Raw genomic sequence first — 13,047 nt, 5'->3', positions numbered from 1 at the left:
GTATCTTGTCAAGTGAGTTATATTTAATCATCTCCTGAAAGATTGAGATGGCTACCATCTTTTCTGAATTTGGTAAAAGTTGAGTTCTTTCTTTGAATCAGGAGATTAAATAAAATTCATGATATGTAATTTTTAATACTGACCCTGTGGTTCTAGGAAATTAAAAGAGGCCACATGTATGTGGTATAAGAGCATGTGCTTTGGAAAAATACTTGGACTTCAGTCCTAATTCTGCAATATGCTAGTGGTATGTAACTTTAAACAAGTTACTCTACCTATGAGGATTAGTTTTCCCATATGTTAGATGTGACTAGTAATAAATTCATGTGTAAGGTTGCTGTGGGGGCCAACACCGTGGCTCACTTCGTTGATCCACCGCCTGCAGCGCCAGCATCCCATATGGGTGCCGGGTTCTGGTCCTGGTTGCTCCTCTTCCTGTCCAGCTCTCTGCTGTGGCCCGGGAGGGCAGTGGAGGATGGCCCAAGTGCTTGGGCTCCTGGATCCATATGGGAGACCAGGAGGAGGCTCCTGGCTTCGGATCGGCGTAGCTCCGGCTGTAGCAGCCATTTAGCAGGTGAACCAACGGAAGGAAGACCTTTCTATCTGTCTCTCTCTCTCTCACTGTCTAACTCTATCTGTCAAATAAAAAAAAATTAAAAACTAAAAAAAATTAAAAAAGGTTGCTGTAAATTACCATTGTAGGCATTCAAAACTGTTAAGTCCACTCTAAAACACATACATACAGTGGTTTACGTGTATACTTACTTACATTACTGTGTTTTTACTAGGGAATCAGTTTTTAGAAATTTGTTTACTTGAAAGACAGTGTTATGCAAAGAGAGACAGAGAGAGAAAGTATTATGCAGAGAAAGAAAGAGCGAGAGGGAGAGAGAGAGAGAGAGAGAGAGAGAGACCATCTGCTGGTTCATTTCCCAGATGACCACAATGGCTGGGCCCGAGTTGGGCCAGGTAGAAGCCAAGATCCAGGCTTCAAATGCGTCTCCCTCAAGGGTGGCATCCTCTGCTGCTTTCCCAGGTGCATTAGTAGGGAAATGGAATGGAAGTGGAGCAACTGAGACTTGAACCAGCAATCATATGGGATACCAGCATCGCAGGCGGTTGTTTAAACCTGCTGCGTCACACCACCAGACCTAGGGAGTGATTTTTAACCAGGAAGAACCCAGGACCCCTGAAGAATTTTTCCAAAGTATATAACTGAAATGTCCCCCAGACTAAGAGTATCAGATTCTGTAGGAGTAGCATTCAAGAACACGATTTTGAAGTTTCCACAGGAAATTCTATTGTTGATCCTTGATTTAGAGCCCTGCACTAGACTCCAATCTGCTACTAAGGCCCAAGAGCCTTGTCATATTACCTGTAATACTCAGTGTAGTGCTCAGAATTTGGTGGTTATTCAGATCATTCTTAAATTTTTCAAGCAATAATGAAATATTATGTGAATGTTAGGTGGTTATTTATTGAAAGTAGTAATAACATCTGGGTATTCTCATGAATAGGAGCAAGAGTTTGTTAAGATTGTAGGAATCAAATATGAGGTTGGACCACCTACACTATGCTGCTTGAAGCTTGCATTTCTGGACCCCATTTCAGGCAAAATGACTGGAGAATCTTTCTCTATTAAGTGAGTATCTCTGGGGTATGCGATGTGTGTGTTTCATACCTATTATATATTCTGCAGAGTGCAGGGCTCAGTGACAGAAGAAACACTACAATTACCAGTACAGTATTTAGACTTAAAAAGACCAGGGTTTAATTCTTGGTTTGTTTGGTCATTTAATGGCTACATGTATGGTAGATCGATCTCTCCATGAGCAAGGCATTTAAGCTCTCTGAATTTATGCTTTCATTTGTAAAATGAAAATGTTAATATCTTCCTCAACATTCTTCTGAGGAATCAGATAAACTTTTATAAGTGCCTAAAGGTGTGCTTGACACACGGTAGTTGCCTTGGTTTCTATTCATTAGTAATAGGAATACTAAGTCAATTGGTTATTTTTTGAAGTTGAATTTAAAATATGAGATCAAAGAACACCAGCTCATAGTCTTCTTTAAGTGTCTTTAATATAAAATTTCTCATATTAAGCTGTAAAAATGTTTATTGGCATCTTTATATTATTTAAAGTAATGCAACAGTAGGCAGGGCTCTCCCAGATAGATCAAAGGAGATGGGATTTAATAAAACTAAAGGCATTTCTAGGGACCATGAGGTTTGCAAATTTTTGCTTGAGCTCTAGATTAAACATATATCCTTGGATCTTTAGTAAGTTACACATATTATTATATCTCTGTATTCACATATGTTTTACCTTCTGTACAGGTATCATGACATGCCTGATGTCATTGATTTTCTAGTATTGCATCAGTTTTATAATGAAGCCAAAGAAAGGAACTGGCAGATTGGTAAGCATAGAATTCTCTTTTAATAACTATTAAGCTTGAAGTAGAGCAAATACTCTTTTTTAATTGGTTGATCAGAAAAAAAACTAGCTTAACATTTGACAGGAAAAAGTGTCAGCCAAACTAGAAAAAATTAAAATATCCTTTTCTATTATGTTTATGTAACTTTATATGTACATTGTGTGTAGCATATATAGAGTTCATCTTTATCTACAGGTTTGCTTTCCATATCAATAACCTGTTGTCAACTACAGTCTGAAAATAATAAATGGCAAATTGCAGAAATAAAGCAATTCATACAGTTCAGATTGCATGCTAATTTGAGACATATGATGAAATCTCACCTGTCTAGCTCCACCCTGCCCACCTGGGATGTGAATTGTCCCTTAGTCAAATGTGTCCATGCAGTATATGCTACATGCCCATTAGTCACTTAGCCCTGTTATTTGCTTCTCTATCTTTAGTCTACTGTCCTAGTATTGTAGTGCTTATGCTCAGTTAAATCATATGAAGTACCTAATGCTTCACAATGCCTGCATCATTCACCTCACTTCATCTCATTATGTAGGCATTGTGTCATCTCACATCATTGTAAGAAGGGTCAAAATCCAAAATATTTTGAGTACCAGTATTTGAAATACTTAAAGTATTTCAAAAAAAAACTCTGCAATTGGAAACAATTCTGATCGCAAGCATTTTTGATAAGGGATACTCGGTCTACATGAAAAGATTTTAAAGGTGAAAAGGTAAAGGTATATAAAAAAAGAAGACGATGAAACAACTATATTAACCTACAGATAGTACAATAAGTGGCATGCTTAATGATGATACCAAGTAACTTATAGAAAGCAAATTATATTTGGTGGCATTTATTTAGGAAGACATGGACATAGTATGATTTATTTCAGAAGGATTTTTTTCCTACTTAGAAATAATAGTTGAAGAGGGTAAAATATAAAATTCACTTATCTGGAAAGTTAAAATTGAAGCCTCTGATAATGTTAGGTGTAATGCTGCTTCTATATTCAACAAAAACAGCAATTTAGAGTGGAAACAGAGATTATGTTCTTGAGCACCCTTTTAAACCTTTAAAAAAACATTATAGGTGATAGATTCCGCAGTATAATAGATGACGCGTGGTGGTTTGGAACTGTGGAGAGTCAGCAGCCTTTTCAACCAGAGTATCCTGATAGTTCTTTCCAGTGTTACAGTGTTCAGTAAGTATGGTTATGGTCTTTTCTGTCTGATATATTAACTGTAGTCTCATATGGACTTTTAGCAAACTCTACCAGTAATAATACTTTTTTCTCTGACTTATCTAGTCTTCACAATACCTGTACCTGTAAGGAAGCTATCATAGTAGCTATAAGGAAGGAATTGGATGGTAAACCTTTTGGCCCAATATGCTTGTTAAAACAAAGCAAGAATGAAGACAGTGGCTGTTTCTTTCATTGTCTATATTTTCTCCTAAGCAGTTCTATATTATTCAAGAATACTGTTTAATGTAATTGGTAAAGCTGGAATAAAGCAGTGAGTAGTAGTACCCAACCTTTTATTTAATAGTAAGAATTCTAGGCAAAGGTGATTGCTTTATATTTGTATGTAATGTTTGTTTAGTTATTTCCTTTAATTGAAATCCAAGAGTTGTTAAGATTCCTCACAAATGAAGCAACTCAAGAATGATAGAAGAAATGCTTATTCTACAGAAAATTGACTTTTAGTCTGCATATTGCAGATCAAAAGGGAATAATAAAATTTTGGAGGTACTATTATACTTAAGCTATAAGGATAAAGTATATTATTTCATAGGAAGAAATGTCACATAACTCTTTTAACCTGAAAGATTTTTTTCCAAAGAGATCTTTTTGTTCTTTTCCCCAACTTAATATTGAATATGTGCTGTTTTGAAGTAAAAAGCAAGTAAACTTAAGAGTCATCTTAATGATAAGTTTCATATTGGTGGGCCATATTTTCTCTACTAGATGTTTATTATTATCTTCATGCAAGCAAAGTTATATTTATAAGAAAACTATACTGCCCTTTTCCAAATTTCACCCCGAGCAATCATGCAAATTATGCTCATATCTTTGAAATAAGTATGTGTGAATTTGATTTGTATCTTGTTATCTTTTAATAGCTGGGACAATAATGAGAGAGAAAAGATGAGCCCCTGGGATATGGAGCCGATTCCAGAAGGAAGTAAATATGTTTTTTTTTTAAAGTGAATCATAATTCTTTTAAAGTAAAACAGCAATAGCATGATATTGGAAACTGATTATTTCTGATTTTTCCTCTTATACCTAGCTGCCTTTCCAGATGAAGTTGGTGCTGGTGTTCCTGTGTCCCAGGAGGAACTGACTGCTTTGCTATACAAACCCCAGGAAGGAGAGTGGGGGGCTCACTCCAGAGATGAGGAATGTGAACGGGTTATTCAGGGCATCAACCACCTTCTTTCCCTGGGTATGGTGAATGCAAAATATTAGAAGTTATGAAAACCAGCAAGGTTTTAATTTTTACAAAAGTAAATATAGTTTCTCACTGTACATATCACTTTTAACTCAAGATGCAGAGAGGTTCTAGTTTTAATATTACCATTTTTATATGCTTGACCAAAATAATGATTAGATAAGTTTTTTCAACTCCTGGGTAGCAAATAGTGAGTACCAGCACATAAATATTTTTCCTTTCTTGAGTCATTTTGTCTCTCTAGCTATTCCTTGAGCCTGACTTTGGATGGATACTTTGATAAAGATGGTGGGTGACTAACATATTTTACTCACTGCATTATTTTCTAAAACATATCACTAGAGAAGTTTTTGCATTCATCTGGGAAAGATGAAGAAATCTGAAGTTAAACACAATGTTTCTTTAAAGTTTCTTGATTTTGCCTAATTTCAACCAGTGTATCATGATCGATTCATAAATAGTATGTCCAAATAAAAACAGTAACATTATATTTGACTCATTGTTTTACAAATGTAGTATATCACCTTTATTTCTTGTTTATATGTGAATTTTTGTTTGTTAACATGAATTGTTAATTCCCTTTATAACTACCTTTTTTTGGACTTGTTGTTTTGTAGATTTTGCCAGCCCTTTTGCTGTCCCAGTGGATCTCAGTGCCTACCCCTTGTACTGTACTGTAGTTGCTTATCCAACTGACCTCAATACCATCAGACGAAGACTTGAAAATCGTTTTTACAGGTCTATTTAGTTTTCTCATTTGTTATAGAATTCATGGCTATGTGACTTTCTTTTCCCTTTTGAAATCTGTTTTCATAGTATAAAATGATCATCTGAAAGATTTAGTCCATAATTTCTTCTAAAAATTCAGAGCAATGATTCCTTTCTATTTAGTAGACTCTTCCAGGGTGAAGGGGAGTTAGGAAAGAAAGAAGAAAATATAGGTATGACAAATCATGTATAAAACAAAAATATAGTTAATTTTAGTTTATTAAAGGCAGATTAAGTGATTTGTAGATTCATTATGATTAAGATGCTACAGATATTTGGATGGAATATGTTGAAATTCTCTGTCAGGCAATTAGGAAACATTTAATTAGATTTAATTGAAATAGATGAGATGTCTTCAAAATGTTTATAGAAAATGCATAATATGAAAAAGGTATGCATACTTTCAAAAATTTTTTGTACCAAAATTAACTTGTCTTTTAATTCCGTTTTTCAACAAACCTTTCAATGTACCCTTGTATGTTTGTTTACTCACACACATGAAATGATGTCCTCTTCATTTTATAGATGAAGTGACTGAAGCTCACTAAGGTTTAATAACTAAACCCACAGCACAGACCTAAAAAGTGGTGAAGCTGAGGCTATGCCTAAATTTGTTTGCCTCCAATATTTATATTTTTACTGGCTGTTCTTTTTTAAATAGTCCCATAAATGGTTGATGCCTTCCCCTCATGTCTTTCCTTATCAGAGCAGAGATTTGGGCTACATAAACAAAAGGAAAAAACATTGACCAGGAAATGGTTAATACCTTAATATACACAGACAACAGAACAGCAGTGCCCCAAGATGGAAAAAATGGAATTAAAAGATAAGTTTATTTTGATGTGAGACTTTTTTGAAAACCATATGTAAGTTTTTCACGATAAACGTTGTCCGTAAATTTTTGATGAGCCCTCAAATATATAGACAAAGTTATCTTTTTCCTTGGTTTTGTTTAGGAGTGGGAATGATTATGGAAGGGCTATAGAGGGTCCTGGTCCCTCTCATCCAAGTCTGTTACACCTAACCACAGTATTCCAAGAGTTAGTTCATCTTTCTTTTTTTGAAAATTGGATGTATTATTTCATTTGATACTATACATCATAAGTGACTTGATAGGGGCCAGAATTGTGGTGCCATGAGTTGCACCACCACTTGTGATGTGGCATCCCATGTCAGAGTGCCAGTTCCAGCCCTGACTGCCCTGCTTCCAATCCAGTTTCCTGCTAATATGCCTGGGAAAGCAGCAGGTGATGGCTCAAGTGCTTGGATCCCTGCCACTCATGTAGTTCATGGCTCCTGACTTCAGCATGGCCCAGCCCTGGGTGAAAGATATTCTCTCTCTCTCTCTTTGTAGCTCTGACTTTAAAAATAAGTTACAGAAGGAGAGGGAGAGACACAGAGAGAGAGATCTTCCATCCACTGCTTCTCTCCCCAGATGGTCAGCTCTGGGCTAGACCAAACACTTGGCCATCTTGTACTGCTTTTCCCAGGCCATTATCAGGGAGCTGGATCAGAAGTTAAGCAGCCTAGACAAGCACGTGCACCCATATGAGATGCCAGTGTCGCAGGTAGCAGCTTTACCTGCTAAGTGATGCTGGCTCCAATAACTAAATCTTTTTAAAAAGTAACTAGAAAAATGTCTCATTTTTTTTTCTTTTTTTAAAGATTTATTTATTTATGCAAAAGTCAGAGTTACACAGAGAGGAGAGGCAGAGAGAGAGAGAGAGAGAGAGGTCTTCCATCTGCTGGTTCACCCCCCAATTGGCCTCAATGACTGGAGCTGCGCCGATCCAAAGCCAAGAGCCAGGAGCTTCTTCCGGGTCTCCTACATGGGTATAGGGGCCCAAGGGCTTACGCCATCTTCCACTGCTTTCCCAGGCCATAGCAGAGAGCTGGGTCGGAAGTGGAGCAGCCGGGACTCGAACTGGCGCCCATATGGGATGCCAGCACTGCAGGCGGTGGCTTTACCTGCTATACCACGACGCCAGTCCCTGTCATTTTCTGCAATCTTTTTTCTTGCTATTCTTGACTCCCTAAAAGAATATACTTTTTTGTTTCTTTGTCAAATCATTTTTACTCCTAATGTCCTGGGTCAGTTCTATTTCAAGTCAAGGGATTCAAACTTCCTGCCTGTGCTTCAAATACTGCAACTATATTTGTCCTTTTTTTAGTGCATACCAGTCCCACATATATATTGAGTCAAATTCATATATTGAAACACTTGACATATCATGATTTAGTTCTTGGTTGTTTATTTTGTATGTTCCTAGAATATTCTTTAAATTTATCAGTCAAGACTAACAAAGGGTATTTTTTTTCTCTCCTAGGAGAATATCAGCATTAATGTGGGAGGTACGCTATATTGAGCACAATGCTAGGACTTTCAATGAGCCAGACAGTCCTATAGTTAAAGCAGCCAAAATTGTGACTGATGTCTTACTTCGATTTATTGGGTAAGAAGCAGCTTCATCTTCCATAAAAGTGAACATCTGATTTTTTTTAAAAAAATATATTAAAATGTATTTTGACTTACCTTGTTTCTTAGGGATCAGAGCTGTACTGATATACTGGACACTTATAATAAAGTTAAAGCAGAAGAACTAAATAGTACTGATGCAGAGGAGGTAAGAATCACAGGATGATCAGGAAGAATAAATTCCTTTTCTATTATTTGAAGTAGAATAAGAATTAATGTATAAATGTTATAACTGGCTGTGAGCAGTAAAGCAAATATTTGAAAAGTGTCTGAACACCTGCACCTTTTTATATTAAACTCTTTAACTCAACTTGTACACAGATGATTATATACCAAAAATGTAACAGTGCTTCAGAGTTTAGTCAGAGACAGGTGGCCAGTCAGCCTTTTTGACTCAGTAGGTTTCAATGAGGAAAAATCAACACTTTATTTTGTGACCCTTAAAGATAAAACAAGGCACTTATTATTTTAGAAGAATCGTGGAAATTTCAGTAGGGATTTTATTTTCTGTACACATACTTTTAAAGTATAGGTTTGAAAGTCTGAATTTTTTTATAATTTTATGAAATAACCACTTTATTTCCTTTAAGGAAAATTGAAAACATAAACCAGTTTTTTCTGAATGAAATGGAATTAGTACTCAGCAGCCCTTCACAGTTTTGATCTCCCAACCCATCCATGTCACTAACTTACATTAAGCCATATTTAACACCAGACTACAGTAATGAGGAACCAGAAAACAAGATAGAAGGCTGGGACAATAGCGGAATGTGATAATTCAAAAATATTTATTAGAAAATAATTCATCCCATGTATGAGTGACTCACATATGCTAGACTCTATTGTAGTGGCATGTAATGTTTTGCAAATTTGTATCATCAGTGCTGTTAATATATGATATGCCTATTAGTTCTCACCTCTGAAAGCCCAAGAAAAATTTAACATTTGTATTCCTTATATTTTTTATATGAGACTACTTGAAAAAGGTTGTGAAAAATTGGAATTAAAAGATTCTGTTGCAAACAAATTTTGAAACCCATGCATAGCTTTTTCATAATAGGCATTTCCATGAACTTTTTGAAGACTCTTCACATATTCTTTGGCTTTTCTGACCTAAATGCATTTTTATGTATTTATTTATGTATTTGAGAGGCAGCATTACAGAGAGGCAGGGAGAGAGAGAGAGGTCTTCCATCTGCTGGTTAACTCCCCAAGTGGCTGCAATGGCTGGAGCTGTGCGGATCTGAAGCCAGGAGCTAGGAGCCTCTTCTAGGTCTCCAACGTGGGTGCAGGGGCCCAAGGACTTGGGCCATCTTCTGCTTTTCCAGGCCATAGCAGAGAGCTTGTTCGAAAGTGGAGCAGCCAGGACTTGTACTGGCAGCCATATGGATTACCGGTACTGCAGGCCGTGGCCCTACCTGCTATGCCACAGTGCTGGCCCCCTTACATATATTTTTAACTGAGAATTTAGTGTAACAAGAATTTTTCCCCAAAGCAGAACTCTCTGGGTTAGAATGGAAAATTTAATTCAACAGCTTTATTTTATTAGAAAAGAGTTTCAATAACTCCAGAGCTAATTTCCCCCTCACTAGGCACTGCCTAGGTTCTTCATCAGCAGTGGTGCCTGAACCTTGGATCTTTGTATTATAAATCTATCCCTCAGAGAGATACTGAACTGAATCTTAGGTTGTGGTACTTATATTTTCCCTGTAGAAAAGAGATCTATTTGTTGCAGTAGCAAAGGATTTGAATATTTGAATATTTCATAGTTATATTAAATGGGCATGCCATACATAATAAGATTTTTTAAAAACATACTATCACTTAGATACAGATTTTACCGGATACCAGTCAGTACGCTTGTTCCTTATTTTCCTATTCTGATTTAACAAGAAAACTTGTTTAGCCTTTCTCCCGGTGTATTGTTCATTGAATAAATAGCATCTTGGCAAAGTTTGGAGTAAATTTCCTTCCTGCTTTTGCTCTTTTCCAGTAACAGTTAATTGTGGTTATATTTGTCATTTATTTGTAAATAAATGTGACTATGTTCTCCATATATTTGTAAAGATCCATCTAATTTATAAGACTTTGAACATAACTGAACATCTTTTCCTATTCTCCTGCTTTTAATTTAGGATACAGAACTGGTTGATTTAGATTCCGATGGCCCAGGGACTTCATCTGGAAGAAGGGTAAGTAAATAAGTGAACTGCTGAGAAGAAATGTTTCCAGGTTTCCTCTGTCAGGGATCCTCAAGAATAATCCCAAATCTGGAGAGTTCCTAAAAGGTCTGTTGGAACTAGTATATATAGAGTTACTGATGGCTAAGGTTTGTTACAGTGATACAGTAAAGATACACAGCTGAATCATAGGAAGAAACACAAAATCTGGAGGAATCTATGTACATGCTGCTTGCTGCTTCATATTTTCTCTTCTAGAAGGTGTCACACAGCACACTCTTTCCCCAGCAAAGAAAATAGAGCAACATAAATATTAGTAGAAACTCTGTCCCCAAGGAATTTACTAGGGGCAAGTTGCATTGCCACTTTCTGATTAGCACATTCCAAAATTCCAGACTTCCAGAAGGAAAAGCAGATATTCAAAACAAATCACATTGTTTGTGCTGTCTAAGTACAGTAAAACACTTTTACAATTTAGGAAACAGTTAAAATGCTAAGTTCCCAAATTCCAACCAAGATCCAAACTTGTAAGCAAGCCCCAATAAAGATAACTGACTCTGGCCAGCTGTGTTAACCTTTTTTTTTTTTTTGCATACTTCCCCTCTATGGTAAGTAGATATGTAGTTATTTTTGTAAAAGAAAGAGTATCATTAGAAATATTGAAAGTGATCATAGCAAAAGTCATCAAGTTGTAAAGCTGTAATTTTTGATAATCATCACAAAGAATTTACTAGAAAAAAATTAAATATTTTAGGAAAAGTATGGTGCCCTTGTCAAGTATACTTAGCTGTCAGCAAATGTTAAGGTAATATATCTATTAAGTTTGTAGAGGAAAAAACATTTGTTTCTCTGTACTTTATGGGAGGTTTTTTTTTTTAATGAAAATTCAGAATTCTTAACATTTCTGTAAATGTAATATCTAATTTTTGTTTATTTCCCCATGGATAATGATGTCTAATTAATTTTCATTTTATTTTAAAAATATTTTATTTTTGAGATAATATTTTAATTTACATTACAGTCAAAGGCTTATTGGCTCCATGACATAAATAATTCAACAAATGAAAAATAAAAAGACAGTAGTCCGGCAGGAAAATAGGCAATGACTAAGCATAGTAATCAAGGAAAAGATGCTCAAATTCATTCATATAAAGTAAATTAAAACTAGTGATATGTGATTCCTATGAATTTGTTTGACAAATATTAAAACAAACTTGGACAAACACTTTATTTGCAGCAATACCGGTACACTCAGGGGCTTCTTTTAATTTTAGCTGACATATGTAAAGGAGAACATGAAGTATTTGTCTTTGTGTGTCTGATAGTTTTCACTCAATATGATGTCCTCCCAATTCCAGCCATTTTGCTGCAAATGATAGAACCACATTATGTTTTATAGCTGAATAATATTCCATTGTGTGTGTGTGTATGTGTGTGTGTACATACACATGGCATTTTCTTTATCCATTCAACTTATGATGGACTCCTTGGTTAATTCCATATTTTGGCTATTGCAAATAGTGCTGTTATAAATATGTTGGAATAGATACCTCCTTGATACAATGAGTTTATGTCTTTTGGGTATATACTCAGTAATGGGATTGCTGGATCATACAGAAAGATTATTATTTTATTTGAAAGACAGGGAAGCAGAGAGAGAGGGAGTCAGAGAGATCTCTCTGCTGGTTTACTCCCCAAATGCTCACAACAACCAAGTCTGAGCCAGGCCAAAACCAGGAGCCAGGAACTCAGTTAAAGTCTCCCGTGTGAGTTATAGGGACCCTACTATTTGAGCCATTACCTGCTGCCTTCCAGGGTATGCATTAGCAGAAAGCTGGAATGAGGCACAGCTGGGACTTCAGCCCAGGCACTAAGATAATGGGATGTGAGCGTTCTAAGCAGTGACTTAGCTGTTATGCCAGATGCCTACTCCTGATGTCTATTTTAAACTAAGAAACTTTCAAATAGCAGCTGCTGTATCTTATACAAATATATTAACATTAGTGATGCATGAGAAAAACAACGAACAATTTAAGGGCATATATATATACATATACATATATATATATATATATATATAGTAATTCCATTAAAATCTATAGGTCAAATGCCGAGGCAGAAGACAGTCTTTAAAGTATAGTCCTGATGCTTGGAAAAAACAGTGCAAAGAACTGTTGAGCCTCATTTATGAACGTGAAGACTCAGAGCCATTTCGACAGCCTGCTGAACCTCCTTCTTACCCAGTAAGCATATAATATTTAAATAATTGCCAATGTGATAATTTCCCTTAAATGTCCATGCTAAAATCTAGTGGAGAACAGATTTCTCTCCCTTTCTTCCCTTGCCTCTTTCCCTCAGTCTCCTTCCTTCCTTTCCTTCCTTCCTTTGGTGTAGTATGATTAATTATGACTTTCTAAAATGCTTGTCTTGCACTTAGTGGGCTGTAATGAAATTTGAATCAAACCTTTGCTTTCTGTTTTATTTCAAGTATTTGTCTAATATATGTTACTAACCTCCAGTGCACTTATATACACTATAGATTCTTGGTGACATGACAGTCCTGTTTCATTTATACTAAACATGTTATCAGTATGGTCATTTAGAGTAACTGATATTAATTTTCTTTGAACAATAACATAAGCATGAAAACTTAGATTGTAGGATTTCTTTATTTTTTCATAGCCAAAACAAATTTATTCAAGGGGAAATAAATTCACAGAGGTGGCTAACTGCCGCTGT

General features: G+C 35.8%; 1 protein-coding gene across 2 annotated transcripts in view; it reads left to right on the top strand.

The window, feature by feature from the left end:
• The window catches only part of BRWD3 (bromodomain and WD repeat domain containing 3), a 134,974-nt gene that overhangs the window by 100,637 nt on the left and 21,290 nt on the right, over positions 1-13,047 (top strand). For both annotated transcript variants that reach the window (XM_062182882.1, XM_062182881.1), the window contains exons 26-35: positions 1,518-1,642; positions 2,339-2,421; positions 3,524-3,635; positions 4,556-4,617; positions 4,723-4,878; positions 5,502-5,622; positions 7,980-8,105; positions 8,198-8,276; positions 10,264-10,320; positions 12,411-12,551. In XM_062182882.1, the coding sequence (XP_062038866.1) occupies positions 1,518-1,642; positions 2,339-2,421; positions 3,524-3,635; positions 4,556-4,617; positions 4,723-4,878; positions 5,502-5,622; positions 7,980-8,105; positions 8,198-8,276; positions 10,264-10,320; positions 12,411-12,551 (1,062 nt within the window). The remainder of the gene's footprint in view (positions 1-1,517; positions 1,643-2,338; positions 2,422-3,523; positions 3,636-4,555; positions 4,618-4,722; positions 4,879-5,501; positions 5,623-7,979; positions 8,106-8,197; positions 8,277-10,263; positions 10,321-12,410; positions 12,552-13,047) is intronic.

Source organism: Lepus europaeus, chromosome X, assembly GCF_033115175.1.
Source record: "Lepus europaeus isolate LE1 chromosome X, mLepTim1.pri, whole genome shotgun sequence".
NCBI classification, from domain to species: domain Eukaryota; kingdom Metazoa; phylum Chordata; class Mammalia; order Lagomorpha; family Leporidae; genus Lepus; species Lepus europaeus.
The sequence above is the reverse complement of the archived record's forward strand: the minus strand, read 5'-3'. Positions and strand labels throughout refer to the sequence as shown.